The following is a 23716-nucleotide window of genomic DNA, read 5'->3' on the forward strand; positions in this document are numbered from 1 at the left end:
ATGCAGTAGTGCAGAACTATTTAGAGCTGCGGTTAACAAAGTCCGGATAGCCAGTATGATTTTCGACTTTCGATGGAACATCGAACTTGAAGAAGAAACCTATTTTACCTGACTTAAACATAATTCTTATAACCAATATATCTTGCCAAAATGAAGGTTTTTAAACTTTAGCCACTCAGGTCCTGAGTGGCTAAAAGACTCTCATGAACCCTAATACACCAGTTAATAGGGAAAAAAATCGTCGATTTCACGTAAAAATGTTAAGCAGGGTTTTGAAGGTTTTAAACGATATATGAGGTATAAATGATGATAATTCCGTGAAGACGTACAGCTAATTTTTCTTCTTCTTTTTTTAAAACAGTTACAAAGGATCAAAAACTAAGTTTTTTGACTATAAAACGTTTCTTATCCATTTTAGAGAAAAATGTTTCAAATAAATATTGTATACCTTAAAAAGTTCTTCAATTTGGTGGGACACATATTGAAATATATAAACAATTGACCGAGATAATTGTAAAAAACTCTCATTTTTGCACTAATTTTTAAATATTAATAACTGTATTTTTTGCACAACGATATTTAAATTAACTACTTCAAATTATGCCAATTAATGGGTTATTTCAGTGTGCTAAATTTCAACTAGATCGACCAAATAGTTTATAAGTTATTCAATTTGTTTTTCCCAGACAGCAATTGTTTAAACAACTGTTCTTGCCCTAACAGTGACTCTAGAGATATTTTACAAATCGCAATCGATTATTTAAGACTTTAGTTTTAAGATGTATTGAAAATGTTTTAAGATTTTATCAAAATTGTTGTTAAAAAAACCGTCTGAAAAAGACCCTACATTTTAGGTTATAAACAATTAGAATAACTTTGACAGTTTTTATGTTACACGCTCGTATGTAGGCTCATGAAAAGCTGGTGAAAAAATACACATTAAAATAATAAAATGGATTTTATATGACTAATAGAAATCAAGTTAGAATTTTTTTTTCAATAAATCATATTTCCATTGTTTATAAACATTAAGAGCTGAAAATTGAATAAGTTGTTTAAGAAAGTCTATATTTTCTGACCCACTTCATAGATTGCATATGCAGTAAAAAATAAAAAGTCATGACTCGTTAAAATGATGGTACTCGTGAAACACCGCCAACAAATGTAAAGGTGAGAATAGCTTCGTTTTATTTTTTAGAATGGAATCCCAATTTGAAACATGTTGAAAAAATTTGCAGTTTAATTGCTATTACTTGCTTTAATTTTACAATAATTTCTCGTAAGAATTACTTATATTTTACTAATTAAATTATATTATTTATATAAATATACAATAATAATTAACTCAGGCCCAGAAATTAAATTGGTTGAAAACACGATCTTATCCATAAAACAAAAAATATTTTTAGCAGTTAGTAAAAATAAAAAGCAATTGATTCAACTTTTATGTGCAGAGCTCAACAAATCTGGGTACCGAACTAAAGTAGCAGATGAAGATGCGGACGTATTAATAGTGCAGACAGCTCTTCACGAACATACATATGAAACTAGCAAGACCATTGTAATAATTGGTAATGATACTGATATACTCATAATATTGACGCAACTCTCTGCTCCGGACAATAACATATATGTATTTTGAAAAAAAAAAAAGGCGAAAAAGGAAAATATATCTATTATAGTTGTAATAGTTTTAAACATTCTCATCTAAGAAAATACGTTGGGTTCTTATATATTTTTACTGGGTATGATACAACTTCCTCTTTTTTTAATCAAGGAAAATTCAAATTATTAACTTCATCATCAGAAATTGTAGATCTGATAAATATTTTTTACGACGAGAATGCTAACAAGGAGGACATCATGAAAAACGGATGTGATATCATTGTTGCTTTGTATTCTGCTGCAATTGATGTTACATATAAAAAAAAACATAATAACATATTGTCATTAAATGAGTTACGTTTTTTACAATTTATAAGAAATACAGGAAAAAAATCTTTTAATTTGGAAAATTTGCCCCCAACAGAAGGTGCAGGATATCAGCATGTACTTCGCGTTTATCATCAATTACAACACTGGTTAGGTAAAAAACTGGATACTATCCGATATGGATGCAAAAAAACTGATACGGGTTTTGAACCTATTTACACCTTAGATTGTTTGATTCCTGAAGAGATATTAAAACAAATTACATCTAAATGTTCAACGGGTTGCAAAAGTACCAGATATGGTTGTAAAAAATATGGTATAAACTGTACGGATCTTTGTACAAACTGTGCAGTGGAAGAAGAGGAGAAAAAATGTTGTAATCGCGCTGCAGTGGTTTTTGACGATGTCAAGTCACTTTGTAGAGGATGAACTGTAACTTGCCGAGAAGCGATTTAGAAGTTATAGACGTTCACTAGAATAATCAAATTAAAATTCATAAACAATGTTTTACTTTTTTATTTTTATAATTAATTATATAAATTTATTAAAATATATATATTACTATCAAAACAAATATATGACTTTTATTCTAATTATTGAACTTAAACATACATCATTAAATAGTGCAAACATATTACATATTTATACTTATTAGATGCCTACCTAAACAAATATTAATAGTTTCATTAAATTAAATAACATTTCATAACAATTCAGAAACAAAATAAAACAAACAGTTTTTTAAAAATTATTAAGGACTTTTAAATACTTTTTAATTATTTCAAATAAAAAAAATAATGTATTGTACTAATTTATAATTATTTTATATTTATATAAAAAATATACTTTACTTAATAATTTAAAGAATTTTTAAGAAATACTTGTAAAATTCAATAACTTTTATAGTAAAATTGAATCAATTGATTTTCACGGGATTTTCCAATTTTCCAATTGTGCAAGGTGAAATTTGCACAATTTTTAGTATTTTCTTGAGCTACTCCAGTTAAAAAAGAAGGTTGTGCGTGCTATGGAAGGTGATAATATATTGCAGTTTTTTTCCAAAAAAGGAAGCGAAGCTTGAACAGTTCCCACCTTCACTTTCGTTGGTGGTGTTTCACGAGTACTATCAGTTTAACAGGTCATAAGTTTTTATTATTTCACTGCATATGCAATCTATAAACTGGATCGTAAAATATAGATTTCCATATATAAATTTTCAGCTCTTAATGTTTATCAACAATGCAAAATTTGATTTATAAAAAAAATACTAACTTGGTTCCTATTTGTCATATAAAATTATTTTGTCTTTTTTAATATGTATTTTTTCACCAGCTTTTCAGTGAGCCTACATGCAAGCGTGTGACATAAAAACTGTCAAAGTTATTCAAATTGTTTATAACCTAGAAGGTAGGGTCTTTTTCAAACGAGTTTTTTAATATCAATTTTAATAAAATGTTAATTTTTTCTTAATGCATCTTAAAAGTAGACTCTCGAATAATTGATTGCGATTTGCTAAATATCTCTAGATTCACTGTTAGGGCAAGAACAGTTGTATAAACAATTGCTCTCTGGGATAAACAAATTGAATAACTTATAAACTATTTGGTCAATCTGGTTGAAATTTATTGCACTTAAATAAACTATTAAATGGCATAATTTAAAGTAGTTAAATTATATATCATTATGTAAAAAGTAAAGTTATTAATATTTAAAAATTAGTGCAAAAATGAGAGTTGCTTGCAATTATCTAGGTCAATTGTTTATGTATATTATTATGAGTACTATCAAATTAAAGAACTTTTTAAGATCTACAACACTTATTTAAAAAATTTTTCTCTAAAATTAACAAGAAACGTTTTATAGTAAAAAAACTGAGTTTTTCATTCTTTGTACCTGTTTAAAAAAAAGAAGAAGAAAAATTAGCTGTACGTCTTCACGGAATTATCATCAGTTATCTCTCATCTACCGTTTAGCACCTTCAAAACCCTGCTTAACATTTTTTCATGTTTTTTTCCCTATTAACTGGGGTATAAGATGGTCTCTAGACTAATGTGGAAATGACGGGAAGAACTCGTTAGACTGGAATATAATTGCATCAGTACCAAAGCATTGGAGAATACCCTTCTTCTTTCTCATAATCCTTAGTGCCCTTCAGGGTGTCGGATGTCGGGTTCCGCCTTTTATCCATTTTTTCCAAGCGCTTCTATTGGTGGCCAGGTTCTTTATATCCCTCATACTCGTGTGTAACCTTTCACCTATATCCTGGATCTAGTCCATCCATGTCTTCCTCGGCCTTCCCTTTTTTCTTTTGTTTCCCATTTTGGCTTCATGTACCTTCTTCGTAAGTCTCTTTTGTTCCATTCGTTGTATGTGTCCAAACCAGCTTAATTGTTTGTTTTCGATCTTCCTCATTATCGGTTCTTGTTCCAGCTCTCTGCTTATATCTTCATTTCTGAATCTATCAAACTTCGTAACTGCAGCTATTCTACTCATCTATTTCATCTCGGTCGCGTTTATCACTGATTCATGATTTTTTGCACAATCCATGTTTCCGCCCCATATGTCATTATCGGATTGACTATGCTGTTATATACTCTGAGTTTAGTTTAGATGTTTATTTCTGACTTTTCAAAAATTGTATTATTTAAAGAGTAATACACGTTAGTTGCCTTCTTCAGTTTATTGCTTATTGCCAAGTCCGTTTTCCCATCATCTATTATTATATTTCCCAAATATTCAAAAGTAGATACGTGCTCTATTACATGTTCCCTTACTATTATATTAGTATTCCTTTCTTTTTTCTCATCTTCATTTATTATCATAAGTTTTGTTTTGTTGAGATTCATTTCCATTTTTAAATTCTATATCTCTTTTTGCCAAATACGTATTAGTTTCTGCATTTTCTCTACTGTGTCTATAATTAAAATTACATCATCAGCGTATGGAAGGGAGTTGATCTTTATTGCATTTAAATTTTTATATCCTACTAAATATTGAAGGTTTCTGGTTTGATCTTTGGTATTTTTTATTAAAGTATCCATGACTATTATAAACAAGAGGAGCTTAGTCCATCTCCTTGTTTAATTCCCTTATCCCATTTAAAATGCCTGATCTTTCTCCATATATGTACTTGGCCTTCTACTTCCGTATAAATAGATTATATAACTTTTATCATCTATTTTGGTATATTATAACTTTCCAATATTTTCCACATTATTTTTCTGTTTATCGTATCAAATGCCGCCTTCAGATCAACGAAAATGAGAAATAGTTCAACCCCTTTACGGCATTGTCTCTCTATTATGCTCCTTATATTGTAGACGTTATCGTTTGTTTGACGGTTTGATCTGAATGCAGCCTGTTGGTCTTCCAATTCTTTCTCTATCACTGATCTTAGACGCTTCTCTATAATTCTCGTGTATACCTTGAAGGCGACCGATGACAAGCATATTGCTCTATAATTCTCGCATTCATTATGTTGTCCTTTTTTGTATATTGGCAGAACTATGTTTTTCTTCCAGTCATCTGGGATTTTCTCTGTACTCCATGCTTTCTTGCATATCTGAAATATCCAGTTCTCTCCTTTTTCACCCATCCATTTTATCATTTGGAGAATACATGACAATAAAAACGTTTCTTCTTCATTAAGTGTCATCTCCACGATGGAGGTCGGCAATCATCATAGCTATGTGAACTGTTCCGACTGCTATTCGGAGACGGCTACTCTGAAAAGTTCATTTGATCTATATCCATACCATTCTCTCAGGTTGCGTTGCCATGATTTTCTACGTCACCCCAGGATTATTTTTCTTTGGAGCTTTCCCTGCATAATGAGCTGGAGCAAGTTGTATCTCTCTCCATCTGTAGTATGTCCGAGATATTCCAATTTTCTTGTTTTTACTGTATTTAAGATTTTTTCTTTTTTATTTTTTATCCTCCTCAGAACCTCTTTATGACGTTTTCTGTCCATCACATTTTCAGGATCTTCTATACACTCAGAATTAGAATGATTACAGTTTTTTCATTGGGGTCGCATTCAAGTTTAAGTCCAGAAAAGATAGCATCTCGCCAACCTAACTCTTAGCTCCAACTTTAAATTTCTTATGCAGAGCATTCTTCCCATTTTTGTAAAATTTGCCTTTTCTAGACTTATGCTTAGAAAGACCTGATAAACTTAATAGCTCAGCTACAGAATATTTCGGTCCATAGTCGGCCTTCGGAGTGAAACAACCCACGCTTCACAACCGGAAAAATCTGGATCCGAACACAACATAACTCCCATTGCGAAGGTAAATCCGAAGGTAAAGCTTTGCAGAGAGTAAGTAGGAATCAGGTTAGAATCCTAACAGGCTTCTTTAGTGGACATGCGTCAGTCAACACCTGAACGCCTTTATACAATAACATACAACCTGAAACAATCAATAAAATATTGTATACGACTCTGACGTACGTAAGTGGAACATACTCTTTGAATACCCATACACTAAGAAGACATCCGTTGATCTACATTTTCTTCAGATGGCTAGTTTTCGTCGAAAATCTACCAGTTCTTTTGTATTGAAGAATGGTTTGTAAAATTAGTGCACAGAATGTTTGTTTTATAAAGAAAATTTTATTTTTTTTAAATTTTAATTCGTCCGTAGGGCCTTAAAGGAGTCCGGATATGAAAGCGACTCCACCTTGGTGTTTAGGCGAAAAGAGGAAGCGATAGCTCAACAGCTTAGTCCAAAGGAGCAACGGGAAGCCTACAAATTTATTCAAAAGGGTGGGGATATACCATTGCATGGTCTTCGAAAACCAGCACCCGAAAGACCCAAAGGTGAGTCTTCTGAGTCCCCAGTTGAAAAACAGATTTTCTACTTACCTAAATCTAATCAATCTGTTGGTGAAGGTAACGCATGATTTTTTCTTTTCATAAGGTCAAATATACAGACAGTACAGAGAATATGACCGTTTATATTTAGAGCCTTTCTAAGATTATAACTATTATACCGACTAGGATATCTGAGATCTTTGTCATATAGTATAAAATTTTTGTATTTATATTAGAATTAGCATAATTCACTACTATCAAGTACAGTTGAGTCCGCGAGTGATTACCCGTGCGTCATCATTTAAAGCATACGAAATAAGTCGATGATAAAACGGAAATTGAAATTTACTAAACGCAACAGCAAGTGACACTAAGTCACAACGCAACAGTAAGTGACAGTAAGTCACTTGCTGTTGCGTTTAGTTAATTTCAATTTCCGTTTTATCATCGACTTATTTCGTATGCTTTAAATGATGACGCATGGGTAAAGACTCGTGGACTCAACTGTAAATCTTGATAGTAAGTTTTCCACGTTCCTACGCCAAAATGCTTCTCAACAGTTCTTGTTATGCCTATCATTATTCTAAGTGCTTAAGGATCCATTAGTATTTTTACGTCGTTTTGACATATTGTTACTTTATCTTTAACCTCATATTTACACCTGTTGTAAGCTTTTATGTCCTCCCTATCTTTACTATCGAGCTACTCTTTGGTAGATGTTTTTTTTTTTGGTTGCACCAGTTCTTCAGTCTACCATGAACTCATTTTATTCCTTAATCTCCTTTTTGTCATGTGCTTCGTCTACCACTTTATGTAAAATATTTTTGCAAATAATAATTTTCCTCAGTGTTTTCTTCTGAAAATTTGTGATATTTTGGCATAAACTGATGTTAAATTTCGGATATACTTTGGTTATACTTTATACTACAAACTACAAGAATAATTAATATTAGCTCTGAATAATTTTATACTAGCTTTATTGTGGCTCAATCTCGGATAAAAAAAATATTATAAAGAAGAACAAGTTAATGCCCTCCTGTTGTTTCAGTATAATTTTAAATTAATATTGGACAAACAGAACAAATAAGTACAAAAAATTTATTATAAAAATCAAATAACTAGTTATACGGGTTGCCTACATTAAGGTGAAAATATAAATATTTCTCTGAACCTATCTGTATAACCCTGGTGAAGGATTTTATTCTAATAAGGTTTGTTTTATTCTGTTTTACTTATTAGTAACTTAATATTTAATTAATCCTAAACGCTTTTGATTTCTTCTGTTTGTAAGACTAGGTAGCTATTATCTTTAAAAAAACACAATAGTCATCACTTTGTTTTTCAGAACACCGAGCACAATATTAATATTTAAACTTAAAGTCTAATAAGAATATTCTTCACAGAAACGGAATTTGTGGAATTTTTCCCAATTTCCCCAACGCTAACAAGAATAAGAGTTCATAAAAATATTAAGCCTCAAAAGGAAGTACTCTGCTATCCGGTAACAGTTCAGCACCAAGATCCGAACACTTTTTCGGCTTACAAGCGAATTGCTCCTTCTTCAGCCATTCCTACTCCTCCTCCCATTCCTCCTCCATCTCCACCACGAAGAAAATCTTCTAGAAATAATCCGACTTTAAGATTGGTTTCTACAATGAAAGTCAAAACAGAAAAGTCACCGTTGTGTAAAAGGCACGAGACATGTTTTACGACAACATCAAATATTGATAAATCAAAAGTTAATTACTTAAAGGATAAAATTACTTGTAAATTATCACCAACGCCAAGCAAGAGAAGTCCCAGTCCTAAAATTAGAGTGACTAAGAAGGTTACTGCTTCTACAGATCTGAAGAATAAAATAACTTCTACCCTAACTACTTCGAAAGACGTTAAAACTTCGGCTCGTAAAATACAAAGTAAAACTAATGTTCATAATTACATTGGGAGATCTAAATCGACGGATTCTGTTAGAAATACAATTAAAACGACTGTTGGTAGAAGTCCGGTCACGTCATCCATGGAAAGTCTCAATCTTATGAGAAGCTCTCCAAAAACTTTTAGATCTGAGAAGAGAAAGTTTGATTTAAACATAAAAACCAAGCTGGTAAAATCTCCCGATCTGTTGTCACCAACCGAGGTTAAAAAAGCATCCATGATGACTCTACCACAAGGTACAGTATATAAGAAATCTAATGCTGTATTAGCATCATCTAAAAACAGTGGCAAGATTAAAGAGTTTTTGCCAGTCAAGGTTGGAATTTCAGATAAAGGAAGAAATATTTTAAAACCAAATGTTCCGTCTTCTCCTAAACCTAAAAGAGTGTCACCTTGTCCTTCAAGCTCATCATCAACCAAAGTGAGATCATTAGAATCATTATCATCACCAAAACTGCAAAAGAAGAAGAGCGTTATAAAAACTAAAAGTGTTTCATCTAAAGACCATAGTCAGAAGTCAAAAAAGGAACAAATCAATGACGAAATTAAAAAAGACATTAAATCAAGTAGACCTACAAGCAAATCTTTAGAGAAAATCGAGGGATTAAGAACATATAAGAGATCAGATGCTAATACTAAAGAAGACTTTGATACTAGTTCGATACTAACCGATATACGTAGACAAAAGAACGCTATAGAAAGTAATCATTTCTTCCAACATTTGTTTCTGCGAGACATATCTCCAACTCCGTCAAACACCAGCAGAAATTCTTGGATTGTTGAAAAAACAAACCAGTTAACTCGTAGACGGTCATCTGTTCCTGAGCCTACTGTAAGTGCAATGAAAGTATATTTAAAACATACAAGACCTGTTTCCGATTCCAAATTTATAAGTCTAGATATAGCTCGAATTCGTTCGAGATCTGCAAGTCCCAAGTCCGTGACTTTTGACGATAGCACTAAATTTGAAAGCAAGCCACCCAAAAGAAGTTCAAGCTTGCCAGCAAAATTAATATTCTCGCAAACTAGTAGACCCATTTCGCCTGTGGTACAACATAAAAAATTTATATCTCCACCACCTTCCCCTAAGTTATGCCGCTCGCCATCTTGCAGGAAAATAATGCAATACAAGAGCCATCAAGTTGAGAAGAAACAGCCAGAACTATCTTTATACATGTGTCCGAGTTTAAATCATAGTACTACCTCATTGGACTCTTTAAGAAGTGAGGATTATTATAAATACTTTACCGATCAAGTTCATGGCAATAAGTATTATGACAAATTCAAAGACTTAAATCAGTTTTACACAGAAATAGAAAAGGTTGGTCAACTTGAAAAGGTATTTAGCGTCAAACCTAGGAAAAAAAGTGAAACTGAAATTATTGATTATGATAGATGGAAGGAGGTTAGGACCCGTGAACGTGCAGAACAAGAACTGGGAGCCCTTTATAATCAAATTAAAAAGGAAGAAAAAGAAAAAGGTTTCTTATACCTTCCTAAAGACGTTCAGCGATATAAATGGCGAAAAGAATATGACATGGGGCTTAGAGTAAAGGAAAAGTCAGTAGATGATATAAAAGGAGAATTTGAAAAAATTAAATATGAGGATTCTGATCGTGAAAACGCAAAGAGGCGAGAACTAGCTTTCCTCAAAGACACGTATAAACCTTTGTGGCGAGGATTTTCTGTGGCTAATATAGCGAGTAACATAGCAGAACGTAGAGCACATTCAGAAGGAAGGGTTAAAACAGCCAGGCAAAGGCTTATCGACTCTGAAAAGATATTGAATCATGGCATTGGAAGCAAGCTTTGGAGTAGCTTGTCAATGGAACAAGTAAATATATTAAAGGAACAACTTGCAGAAATATACAATAATTACCCAAAAAACAAAGAAGATTATACTATTCATGTTCCTAAGGAAAAAAGTAAAGGGTATGTTCCAACTTTAACAGTGCGAAGAAATTCAGATTCTTCTGATCATATGTACAAGCCATCTAAAACTGTTAAAAGCTCAAATATGTCTGAAAATGATAAAAAAATGTTATCATATACTTTAAGCAAAGAGTTATTAGAAAAAATTGGTAATCAACGTAAAGATTTGGGCTTACGATTAGTTGTTGGTAAAGAAGTATTGGGGGCAGTTGCGTCAGCTGAAGCGAATGTTAAAGCAGATTTTCGGAAAGAAGAACCAAAAAAACCTTTGGTTAAGACAAATGCACTAACAAACGGAAAGGTGACATCTTTAAGCGAAACTGAAAGTGGTAGTACTGATGAAAGCACAAGGACTGTTATATGTACTGGAAAGAAGGAAGATATGAAGGAAGTTAAAAAGAAAGTTGAATATTTTGAGCAGGTAAAAGAACATGAGCCATACGTCCCAACTATACACAAACCAGCTGAAACAGGTGTTGAGGTTAGTGAAGGTAGCGTTCATTCTTCGAAAAATTTAGAAAAATCTCATGAGAAATCTCTTGTTCAATCGAAGTCGGTTCAAAGCTTTAAAGAATATTTTGGAGAAACAGATTTAATGAAATTTGCTACAATTCCATTATCAGCAACCAGAAAGCAGAAGTTTATTCCAAAAAGGCCAGAATTGCGTGCCATTGACATAAGTCCTATAAGATCTGAAATATCAGTCGATACTAGCAACGACAGTCTTTTCAGGAGTAGATCAATTTCTCCTTATTTTAGTGAAAAACCCCCACTTAAAACTGGAGAAGTGTCAAGACTTCGCAATAAATTTGAATTCTTGGAAGATATTTATGGAGACACTACGCTAAAGAGATCCAGGAGTGAATCAGATCTTAACACTGTTTACCCACATTTTAGTTTAGGGCACGTGGATAATCTGAGAAGAAAATATGAATACCCTGCTTACTCAGGAAGAGGTAGAAGTCGGACTAGAAGGGGAGGAGTTGTTTCGCCCGTTTTTTTAAGAGCTGAAGATCGATTTATGCCCCACATTAATATCATAAGTAAAATTGCTAGTCTCTATACACGTAAAAATATCAAGAATGGTAATAAAGGACATCGCAAAAGTATAGAGGAGTTGGCAGAAATTTTCGGATGTCCTGTTGGTGAAGTCGAAAAGTTACGAGAAAAATTTGACAGTCAAGAAGATATTTCGTTGGTAGGACACATGTACACTTCTTCTCCCAGCATTCGTGAACTTAGAGATATTGCTCCATACTTAACTGCTGACTGGACAGCACACCGTTATCCCAGACTTGAAGATAACACTCGTTCATTGTCTTCTCCAGAGAATTCTGTAGCATCCAAAGACACTTCTCTCCTTCGCAAAAATAAACAGAGACCTAAGTCTACCTCACCCACTCCTAAACCCATAAAGTCTTCTTCAATCCTAAAACCAATTCAGCAAAAACAACGGTCTACGGATTTTTTCAAAAATCAGAAGTATGATCCGAAGATACACGAGCCCATAGCTCGATACCAGCCGAAAGATGTCTCCAGGTACAAAAATGGGTGGAGTGTTTGCTCGAAACCAACGGTTTCGTTTAAAGGTGTTGTATTTAGGTTAAATGACACAAACTGATTTATGGCACCCCTACAAACAGTAGAATGGTTCAAATGCTTCTTTTGTTTTGACCACACAGCACATGCTTTTTTTCAATATCATCTACCGACAACTTTAGACTTAAATACGTAATTAAACATTATATGAAAAGATCATTTCTAAGTTCCAACATGGTTTATATATTTACAGTAGGTTTGTTCTAGCAAACAGTAAAACTAGTCAGAAACCGTCAACAAACAGTTGGTCAGGGAGAGAACATAATCAGTCACCAGTGCTATCCCCTCTACTCGCGCTGGTCCACTATTCGCTGATGGTTTCAAACCGTTTGAAACTGATGCTAGAACAAATCTATTATTATGCAAATCTATGTAATAAATGCATTATTTCAGAAACAGACGACTTTAAAAAACATCTAAAAACATGTCAGTTTAAATTTTGAATGACCTACAATCCGAGGTCGCAGGATATCTAATTTGAAATATCTCGTAATCGGCACAACGATGTATTTTTTGGAATATTTATTATGTATATGAATATACATACAGTGCTAGTCAAAAGTCCGTACCCCCCCTCGTATCTTTCGAACGGTTATAATTGGAGGGAGGAAATAAACGGACGTGAGATTCTTAACTAGTCATGACAGGTAACGTAATAGTGGCAGATGACGTTACAGAGCCACTGTGACCGATAATTTTAAATGGGACCTTATGCCAAATGATACCTCTTTTGAAAGGTATTCAAAATACCTATTCAGTCATACTAATTTTTTTGGGTTTTAGTTGACTTTGATTTTGGTGAATAAATTAAATTAATATAACATTTTAGTTTCGCATTTAATTAATAAAAATTCAAATGTCCGCCTATGGTTTTTTTGTCAAATAGTTTGACATTTTTCAATTCTCTAGTAGTTTTTACGTTAACGTCAAGCTTTTTGACAAGTAATTACATATAGCTATGCGGAATTTTGAATTTTTGTTAATTAAATGCGAAACTACAATTTTATATTTATTTCATTTATTCATCAAAATTAGCTTAAACTCAAACAAAATTAGTATAACTGATTAGATATTTTGAATACCTTTCAAACGAGGTATCACTTGCCATAAGGTCCCATTTAAAATTATCGGTCACAGTGGCTCTGTAACGTCATCTGTCACTATTACGTCAGCTGTCTTAACTAGTTAAGAAGCTTACGTCCGTTTATTTCCTCCCTCCAAATTTCACTATTATAAGTATAATCGTTCAAAAGATACGAGGGGGGTACGGACTTTTGACTAGCACTGTATATCATTTAAACATGTGTTTAAGGCTAAAGTTTTAGGTAGTGATATACCGTTTAATAGATTTAAAGTATCATAAACTTATCAAATATAGCTCGAGACTTGGCGATTTGGTATTTGAAAGAAAATAGATGCATAATGCCCTATCTCACCTCACCTCGTTGGTACACACTGTGCAACAATTTTGCAGAGTGTGTATAAGGTATATAATTTTATTAAAATTCCAGTTGCCATCCAACATTCCTAATGTAAGGAGAGATCCATCTGATTAGCAACCCACGCGGTATGGGGGAGTAATGCGGTGCCTAAGGGTCATATCTTTGACAATTTTATCCATCGTTTCGAATTTTAAAACAGTCCCAATTTAAACAAAATACAAAAAAAAATATATGAGAAAAATGTAAAAAAAATTATTAAGAAAAAAAATATATATTATAGATAGATATAATATATTTAGTATTAAAATCTTCTTCTTCTTCTTTTATCTAGGCAGTACTGCCTGTTTTTCTTCAATGGTGCCTTTCATTCTGCCCTAACTTGTCATTCCATCTTTTCCTTGGGCGTCCTATACTCCTCCTGCCTAACGGTGACTTGTCCCTGGCTATTCTTACTATCCTTGATTCAGACATCCTGCTTATGTGCTCATTTCATTTCCAGTATTAAAATCAATAATGTAATATCTTCTTCTTCTCCTTCTTCCTCTTTATAAGCAATTCTGCTTGTTCATTGGCGGATTGATACCTCTATGGAAGGTTGTCACTACATATTTTACGCGGTCGGCCGATACTTCTTCTACCGATTGGTAATTTATCTCGTGCTATTTTGACTACACGTGTCTCTCCCATTCTGGTTATGTGGTTGTTCCATTATTTTTTTCTATTTAATGTTCATTCGTTTATACACTGTAGGTACATTGTCTTCTAATATCTTCGCTCCTCTTTCGATCTCTCTGTGTAATTCCTGTAATTCTTCTCAGTACTCTTATCTCTACCGTTTCCAGTAGTCTTTGTGTTGTGGCTGTATCGGGTCTTGTTTCTGATGCATATGTCATTATTGGTCTTACACTGGCTTTATAAATTCTTGACTTCATCTCAGTGTTAATATGTCGGTTTGTAATATGACGCCACATTATAGTCAGAGACATATAAAGATCATCAATAATAATCTGGGCAGATTATCGGAGAATAGGCCATTTTTGGGAAAAGTTATTTACCAGCAATTTTATTGCTGGACTCGAATCTTATGATTGTATATATTTATAATATAGGTATGCAAAGTCCGCAGATAGCGTGCTACTTTTTTATAAACAAAATGACGCCCGAAAATCGTGTTTTTTTCAATTTTTGCTCTATAACTCCAAACATTTTAATTTTACACCAAAAACACTCAAAAATTCACCGTAATTAAATTCTGCATAGAGACGTGTTTTTCCCAATTTACTTCGACGAAAATTTTTCCCAGAGAATGCGGGTTTTTCCAACAAAATTTTTAATTTTCAACAAAAATTTTAGATAAGTAATTGTTTATCAATAATTAAATAACTTGGTAATATAAAAGCTCTTTTCGTATAGACAATAATTCCAGAAGACGATGGAAATTGAATGAACAGTTTAGCAACAATTGAATTGTAAATTAAAAATTTACGGTCGCTATAATAACCACAATAATTATGACACAAGAATAACTATGATTTTTGTATAAAAAGACACTGTACCTATCTAATGTACTTCATATAATTGAAATTGGACTATTTAAGCAGCCTCAGGAATATTTTAAAATTATAAACAATTTTTTGGTTTACAAACAATTAGAATATCTCGGTAAATATTCAATTAAATTAAATCATGAAAGCGGTATTGGAAAAAAAGCGGCAGGACGCTTCTTTTAAAAGAAAAAATGTTTAATTCTGATGAGTGGTTCCTGAGATACAACCAGTCAAAGTTGACCGGCATTTATGGCAAAGATATAAACAATAGGACCATAATTTTCGAACCATCACCTTTTTAGTTGTGTCCCCTTTCTCCACACCAATTTTCATATCTTTAAAATACTCCTAACATATATTATTATAATAAAAACTATCGATATTACGGGTGAAAATTGCCAAAAATAGCAAAATTTCAATCAAAAATTAGGTTGGAGAAAATGTAATCTCAAAGTTCAAAATCGGTATACGTTAAAAAAAACATGCATTTTCTCTGCTTCCCATGGAGCAATTTGTTTCATTCTTTTTTTGTTTCCAAGTAACTCGAGCAGAGCCATATATCTAACACATTATTAAAATGTCACACTTGCTTTTGTGTCACCTTTGTTTTGTTATAATAAATTAATTCATTGATTATAACAAAAATTTTTAATTTGTTTAAATAAATATTGTTTAAATAATTACAGCTTTCAAATGAAAATATTTGTGTTTTTAACGGTAAAAGGTATACTTGTAGTAAGTTTACCTAAAAAATGTATACAACTGGAAAAAATATGTAGTTTTCTTTTTTTATAAATAAATTAATCAATTATAACAAAACAAAAGCAAGTGTGACATTTAGTAATGCATTAGTTAGATGGCTCTATTCGAGTTACTTGGGAACAAAAAAAGAATGAAGAAAATTGCTTCATGGGAAGCCGAAAAAATGCATTTTTTTAACGTATACCGATTCTGAACTTTGAGATTACATTTTCTCCAACCTAATTTTTGATTAAAATTTTGCTATTTTTGGCAACTTTCACTCGTAATATCGATAGTTTTTATTATAATAATATATGTTATGACTATTTTAAATATATGAAAATTGGTGTGGAGAAAGAGGACAAAAGTTAAAAGGTGATGGTTGGAAAATTATGATCCTATTGTTTATATCTTTGCCGTAAATGCCGGTCAAATTAAACCGGTTGTATCTCAGGAACCACTTATCACAATTAAACGATTTTTCTTTTGAAAGAAGCGTCCTGTCGCTTTTTTTCCAATACCGTTTTCATTATTTAATTTAATTTAATATTTTCCGAGATATTCTAATTGTTTATAAGCCAAAAAATTGTTTATAATTTTAAAATATTACTGATGCCGCTTAAATAGGCCAATTTCAACTTTATAAAGTACATTAGATAGGTACAGTATGCTTTTATACAAAAATCGTAGTTATTCTTATGTGTCATAATTACTGTGGTTATTATAGCGACCGTAAATTTTTAATCAACAATTCAGTTGTTGCTAAACTGTTCATTCAATGTACATCGGCTTCTGGAATTATTATTTATACAAAAAGAGCTTTTATATTACCACGTTATTTAATTATTGATAAACAATTACTTATCTAAAATTTTAGTTGAAAATTAAAGATTTTGTTGGAAAACCCCGCATTTTCCGGGGAAAATTTTCGTCGAAGTAAATCGGGAAAACATGTCTCCATGCAGAATTTAATTACGGTGAACTTTTATTTGGGTGCTTTTGGTGTAAAATTAAAATGTTTGGAGTTATAGAGCAAAAATTGAAAAAAAAAACACGATTTTCGGGCGTCATTTTGTTTATAAAAAAAGTAGCACACTATCTGCGAACTTTGCATACCTATATTATTAATATAGGATAGGCAATCATAAGATTCGGTAAATAACTTTTCCTTGTATTTTGCTAATTAGCCCAGAGTATAAATGTAGTTTGGCAAATGGGTTACGTTCCCGCAGTCATCACATAGAAGGAAAAAACACATTTTCATACCATTTAATGGGTGTATATTCAGGTATTTTTGGTGGCTCAGAATGTGATTAATCTGTGCTAGCACTGACGATGACATTTTTATATCAAAAACGTTATGTGATTTGATGTAGCCCTTGAAGGAATTTTAATAAAATTATATACCTTTTATAAACCATTTTTAATAAAATTTATTGTAATAAATATATATTTTTCTTAATGTAAATCCGGGTGGCCTAATTATTCTTCTTTTAAACAAAAAGTACATAGAAAAAGCATTTAGAAAAAATAACTTAATAATAATTAATATGAATAACTCAAAACGACCAAAGCTCGGGATATATTTGACGAGTATTCATTTTATTGTTACTTTCTTCAATTGAAAATCCCAAAAATTGTTGAAATATTTTTTTGGACAGAAAAAAATCCTAAAGTAGTAGTTGATCCACTTGATCCCTACCGAAAGAGTTGATGCGTTAGAGGCTAGATGGCTAGAACATACATTTAGCCTTATGTTCAATATTTTGACTCACAAATTTGAAGGTCAATTTTCAACCCTGATTTTTGTGCATGATAATGTCTTTACCAGTCTGGAGTGACTATTAGTAAAGTTGTGGGTACGAGGTCTAATATTTACTTCCAGAAGATTTTCCAAAAGTTACTGATTTCCTATTGCTATTTCACCTTCTTTATTCTTGATCTTTCTCTTTATTATCAGTTTATATATTATGGTCTCGATTATCACACCATGTTTTTCTAGCTCCGTCGGATTTCAATATGAAGTTCAATCACAATTTTATCCCTTTTGCTTGTTTGTGTACCCAAAATGTCATAGGTAATTTAGACAAAAATAAAAATGAAAAAGGCAATTTAGACTTAAACCACGATCGTTTATCTAAAAATTGAATTTTCCTTATTTTCTGCAACTTTTTCAAGGAATAATTTTTCGTTTTCACTTTTCACTACGTACCATTATGCCTTTTTTGTAGCTTGTTTGTCGTGAAAACTAACAAACTTTCAAGTGGCATGAATGAAAAAATCATGGATACTGACCTATTAACATTACCTACATGTTTAGCTTATAATTAACATCCGTAAGACACCAGTAGCTCTTATTTTATTCTGTGATTAAATACCCCAAATTTTTAAAAATATAATAAATTCTCCTCTATCGATTCGTAAAATGACCTTAGCGGAGAAAATCGTCGCAGTACATGCAATTTTCTTTCCAAAGGAAAATTCAATTTTCAAGCAGATATCCTTAGAAAACCCTACAGTTTCACATATTTTACTCTCCTTGATTTCATCTTTCAGTAGTCTCAAAGGCATAAGTGATAAAATCGTGTCTGAACTTGTATTAAAATCCGATGGTCTACTTATACTACCAATATTTCTTCTGTCGTATGATATTGTACAATAATGCAATATGGGTATGTTTCCTTTCTAGTGTAAATATTTGAAGTAATTTGATTCATTTTGTGTATCTTTACTTTTGTATATTATGTAACTCCACTAGGTTTTGTTCGAACTTTTTAGTAATTGCTGAGATATCTGCAATTCATTTTTGGAGAGTAAAAAAAATAGAAAAATATTTTCCAATTCCATTTTTAACGAAACTAAAAAACACAGCTTACAGTTATAGTGATCTAACATGCTTTTAACGGTTTTATAAGCTTTTCTAACCCTAGACAAATAAAAATTAAGCTGTACGTCATATAAATTGGACATTTTTACATATTCAATAGACCCAGAACCTCCAGTACCACCACCCAAGGGAATTTCCGCAAGAAATCTCGACTCAGGTAAGTTGTTTTGAAGTTGTTACAGTTAGACTCACGTTTTCTATTCTACTAACATTAAAGTAAGTACCTAAATTTATTTTTCCATATTTTCAAATATCTTATTCAAAAGAAACTTTTTGTTGATTCTAAGGTTCTTTCAGCCCTTGGTAATAATGTAGTCTTTCATTCTGCCTTTAAATTGTTTTAAAATATGTATTAGTTTCTTCAGGATTCGAAAAAAAAATGAATGCATTTACGTCTACGCATTTATAAATTCATTTTGCGTCTACGCTCTTAAAACAAAAAATCCTGTTATCTACTCTATCTCATATTATATATAAGTTTTTAGTTTGTGAAAACTGTCATTATAGATAGCAGTACGTGAAGGATTTAAAGTGTGCGTGAAGTAACAATGTATTTTAAATGGGATTTACTTTTTCCCACTGTTTTTGGCACACTTTCATATAATCAAATATCCTTAACTTTCGCGTTGTCATGGTGATGACATGTGAGCAATAAATTACAACAAAAGTTTTGACAGTTTTGTGGTTTGAAAGAAGTTAGAATTTTTAAATTTCAAAGTTCTAAAAATTGTAGAATAGAAAAGAATACCAGTGACGAAGAGTGAGTTTTTTTATTAGTTTATCGTAGATAAAATATTGTATGAAACTGTGCGTGAAGTACTTTTTGCGAACTTACGCGATGCATAGCACTCTCTCCGCTGTCGCTCGTGCTCTAAACATCGCGTGCGTTCGCAAAAAGCATATTTCACGAACTGTTTCATAAATAACTATTTATATACACACCATTATCATTTTAACTATTTAAGTTCACTTTATATTTTTATAATGTAACTATTATAAATGTTCACTTTATATTTATTAAACATTGTGTGTCTAATGTCGTACGATAACTAAATCGTTATAACTGTTTTTTTTTTAAATTTTATTATTATAATAGTAGGTTGAAATTGATGATTATTTCGTCGGTGGTACAGAAAAGAAATGAACAATAGATACCTAATATAAATAAAATTGTACAAAAGGATTACAATTTTTTTTTAAACGGTTTCGATCTTATCAGACCGGCATCACATATTTGAACATTAATTTAACAAAACAATTTTATATAATTACTAGATGACCCGGTGAACTTCGTTGCACCTTAGATAGTGTGTCATAATTAGATAATGTGTCATAATTTTACTCAAATCAACTGCTCGAAAATGAATTGCTCGACATAACAATTGATTGAAATACAAATTCCTCGAATTAAAAATAAAATTATATGTCTAAATATTTATTCACAATAATGCAAAATTTGTAGGTATATAAGAAAAGGTACATTTAATAGGACAATTATATGATATTCGGAAATTAGAAAAAAATTAGACGGAAAGGTACATTTAATAGGACAAATTATGTGAAATTCATATTTTGTTCAATTTGAGTTCAAAAGTTAAACTGTTGCACTTTTCTTTGGGACTCATTTTATTTTTAATTTTTTATCTTATAGCTTAAAGAGCAACTTAATTAGGTACAATATTTCTATCTGGAAAAAAGTAATCTACTAAAAATAATTTTTTTTTCAAATTTTACACAATACAGTTTATACTACTAACTTATATATAATTTTATTTGATGTCTAGGTATGTAAAATAGTTCTCCAGTTCTCTAGTTCTCCACTATATCCTATTTTTCTCCTTTCCTTTCCAGTGTGTAATTTTCATCAATACTATTATATTCCTGAAACTTTTTTGCAGTCCTAGTCTACCTCGTCCCTAGTCCCAACTGGTCTTCTTAGCAGTACCATCTTTGGCATTCTTTCCTTATCCATCCCCTCAAAATGACCTGCCCATCTGATTCTTTATGACTTTGTTTATCTTGTTATACTTGGTTCCTTGTAATGCATCCTTAATTCTTGATTGCTGCTTCTATGCCAGCCGTCTTCCGTATCTGTATTATTTTCCCTGAAAATAGCTCTCAGTACGTTCCGTTCTCAACTCTTTATCATTTCTCCTTCTGTTTTATTTAGCACCCATGTCTCACATCCGGCAGGTGACTGTTGCTCTTATTACGGTTTTGTATATTCTGGTTTTCGTCTTTCTCGATAAGTACTGTGCCTTTAATTCGAATAATTTTTTTGTTAATAATAATTTGTGAAACATCACTATTTCCCAATAAATTGGGTATAATAGAGGGGCATCAATTTAACACCTGTATTTGCTCAGTGGCGTACCATTGAATGGACAGCCTCTTAGCGTTATAAATAGTTTTTCTTAGGGGATATGCTTTCCCTCATAATGGTGTTATTTCTTGAAAACGGCTCTTTTATACTTACTAATAACTCCTGAAAATATTTTTTAGACATTCTTGTAAAATTAAAAAACTTTTCTGGGACTTTATTATATTAATTTCGTTATATAATGTGTAACAAAATTCCTTATAATTTCGTTCCTTTATGATGGGATGTATCCAATATCTGTGTTTCTTTTTTTTTTAATATAAGATAAAATAAACTTGCATTTATTGCAAAAGACAAATCGTCATAACTTTCAGATATCGTATCGTCACGTATCGTACAGCAGCCAACACGCGACTAAATTTGGCAACTACAAACCTCCACCAAAAGCATCCGCCAAAATTTCGATTATTCCAGATTTGCGCCTCCGCCAAAATTTGATTGTTATACCAGAGATCTGGTCCTTCGGCAAAATTTTAAAATATTTTTTGTACATTAAAAATAGTAATCGTAAAGTTAAAAACTTTATATTTTCACGGATTAAAGTACAATTTTCGCTCATTCGTTTCGTGTGCTTAGTGTTGTCTCTAGTGCTCTCGTGTTATCCTACGGCCTCGTTTTGCTATCTCGGAAACTAATTGAGCTAGAGAGACGATTTATACGCCGTTTTAGCGAGGAGTCCACCTGCGAAATTTCATGAAAATCGGTAAAGTGGTTTCGGAGGAGTTTGGTAACAAAGCCTGCGAAAGAGAATTTTATATATATATAGATGTTAAACCACGAAATTTTTTTAAAAAAATAACGGTTAAAGATAGAAAAGTGAAAATTTAGGATTGTATGTATCTTTTGCTTCTGAATCATATAGAATTAAGAAAAATCGGTTTGCCGAAAAATAAAAAAAATATATTAGGGGGGGCAAAGCCCCTTTAAGACGTACGGCTATGAAATATAGATAACAACCTACTCCCTGTCCGGTCGAGTCCACCTGCCAAATTTCATGAAAATCGGTCAAGCGGTTTCGGAGGAGTACGGTAACAAAGCCTGCGAATTAGAATTTTATATATATAGATGTTAAACCACGAAATTTTTTTAAAAAAATAACGGTTAAAGATAGAAAAGTGAAAATTTAGGATTATATGTATCTTTTGCTTGTGAATCATATACAATTAAGAAAAATCGGTTTGTCGAAAAATAAAAAAAAATATTAGGGGGGGCAAAGCCCCCTTATAACGTACGGCTATGAAATATAGATAACAACCTACTCCCTGTCCGGTCGAGTCCACCTGCCAAATTTCATGAAAATCGGTCAAGCGGTTTCGGAGGAGTACGGTAACAAAGCCTGCGAATTAGAATTTTATATATATAGATTATAAAATGACATATTTGAACTTATTATTTAATGACATATTGTCTATGATTGAATATTGTAACGAAAAGGTAACGAGCGCACTTACTTGAAAATGGCGACTACGTGTGGGCCAAACAAATATTACCAGGCAAATGACTGTTTGACATAGTGTGATTTGTTAGACGTTTTTTCCATAACTATCTAAGTTTTTTAACTTCTGAGATAAAATTTGTAATTTTTGCATCAATGGGATCCCTCTTGTGGTATTTTTAAATTTTTACCATAGCTCTGAAATTGGGTTTGTAAGCCGAAAGCGAACGCTAGGAATTCAATATTATTTTACACACTGATGCTCAATCGTATTAAGGTCTGGAGTTTGAGAAGGCCGGTCCATTTTTGGAATACCGGTATCTTCAAGATACTGTGTTAAGTTCCTTACCGTGTATCGTCTCTCAATACATATCTTGCATTAGCAGAAGATCATCAATAAACTCAGCATATAGCATCATATGATGTTGTATGATCTCCGTTATATATTTGTGTTTTGTTAATGCGCCCTTCTCAATAAAGACGAGATCAAAAACATCCATGTCCAAAAGATTACTGAGCCACCACCAAAATCAACCCAGTGTGACCGACTGTGGGCAGACTAAAGTTATTCGGCCCTATTGTAGACCGTAGACCTTATTTTGACTATCTTTACCATAAATTGATATTGTACAATCATTCTTAAACAATACTATTTCCAATCGTCTATTCTCTAATTGACGTGTTCACGGTCAAATGTAAGTCTGCATTTTGTGTGAAGACCAGTAAGTAATGGCCCCGCTGCTGGATTGTAAGCTGTCAAACCATGTTCTCTTAACCTTCGTCGAACAGCAGAAATACTGATTACTGGTCTTTGGGCTTGTTGAATTTGCCTTTGAAACACTATAGCACTTTGCGTCCGATTTCGCAATGCAGCCATATAGTCCAGGGTAATAAGGTTTTTTCCATGACACTTCAACAGCCAGGGTACTAAAGTGTTTTTTCGACAGGTAATACCTTTAAGAACAAATTGTAACCATGTATTTCCTGCGTAGGATCTGGCGGCCATTTTTATTTATAAAAAATTTAGTGAAAACGGCCTGTTTTCATTTTTTTTTTAAATTAATGGAAAACAG

The 23716-nt window shown here is 32.1% G+C and overlaps 1 protein-coding gene across 14 annotated transcripts in view; it reads left to right on the plus strand.

The window, feature by feature from the left end:
- The window catches only part of LOC114328625 (uncharacterized), an 895031-nt gene that overhangs the window by 726909 nt on the left and 144406 nt on the right, over positions 1-23716 (plus strand). For all 14 annotated transcript variants that reach the window (XM_050655804.1, XM_028277517.2, XM_028277519.2 and 11 more), the window contains 3 exons: positions 6576-6751; positions 8149-12201; positions 18929-18985. In XM_050655804.1, the coding sequence (XP_050511761.1) occupies positions 6576-6751; positions 8149-12201; positions 18929-18985 (4286 nt within the window). The remainder of the gene's footprint in view (positions 1-6575; positions 6752-8148; positions 12202-18928; positions 18986-23716) is intronic.

The sequence above is a fragment of the Diabrotica virgifera genome, chromosome 7 (assembly GCF_917563875.1).
Source record: "Diabrotica virgifera virgifera chromosome 7, PGI_DIABVI_V3a".
NCBI lineage: Eukaryota > Metazoa > Arthropoda > Insecta > Coleoptera > Chrysomelidae > Diabrotica > Diabrotica virgifera.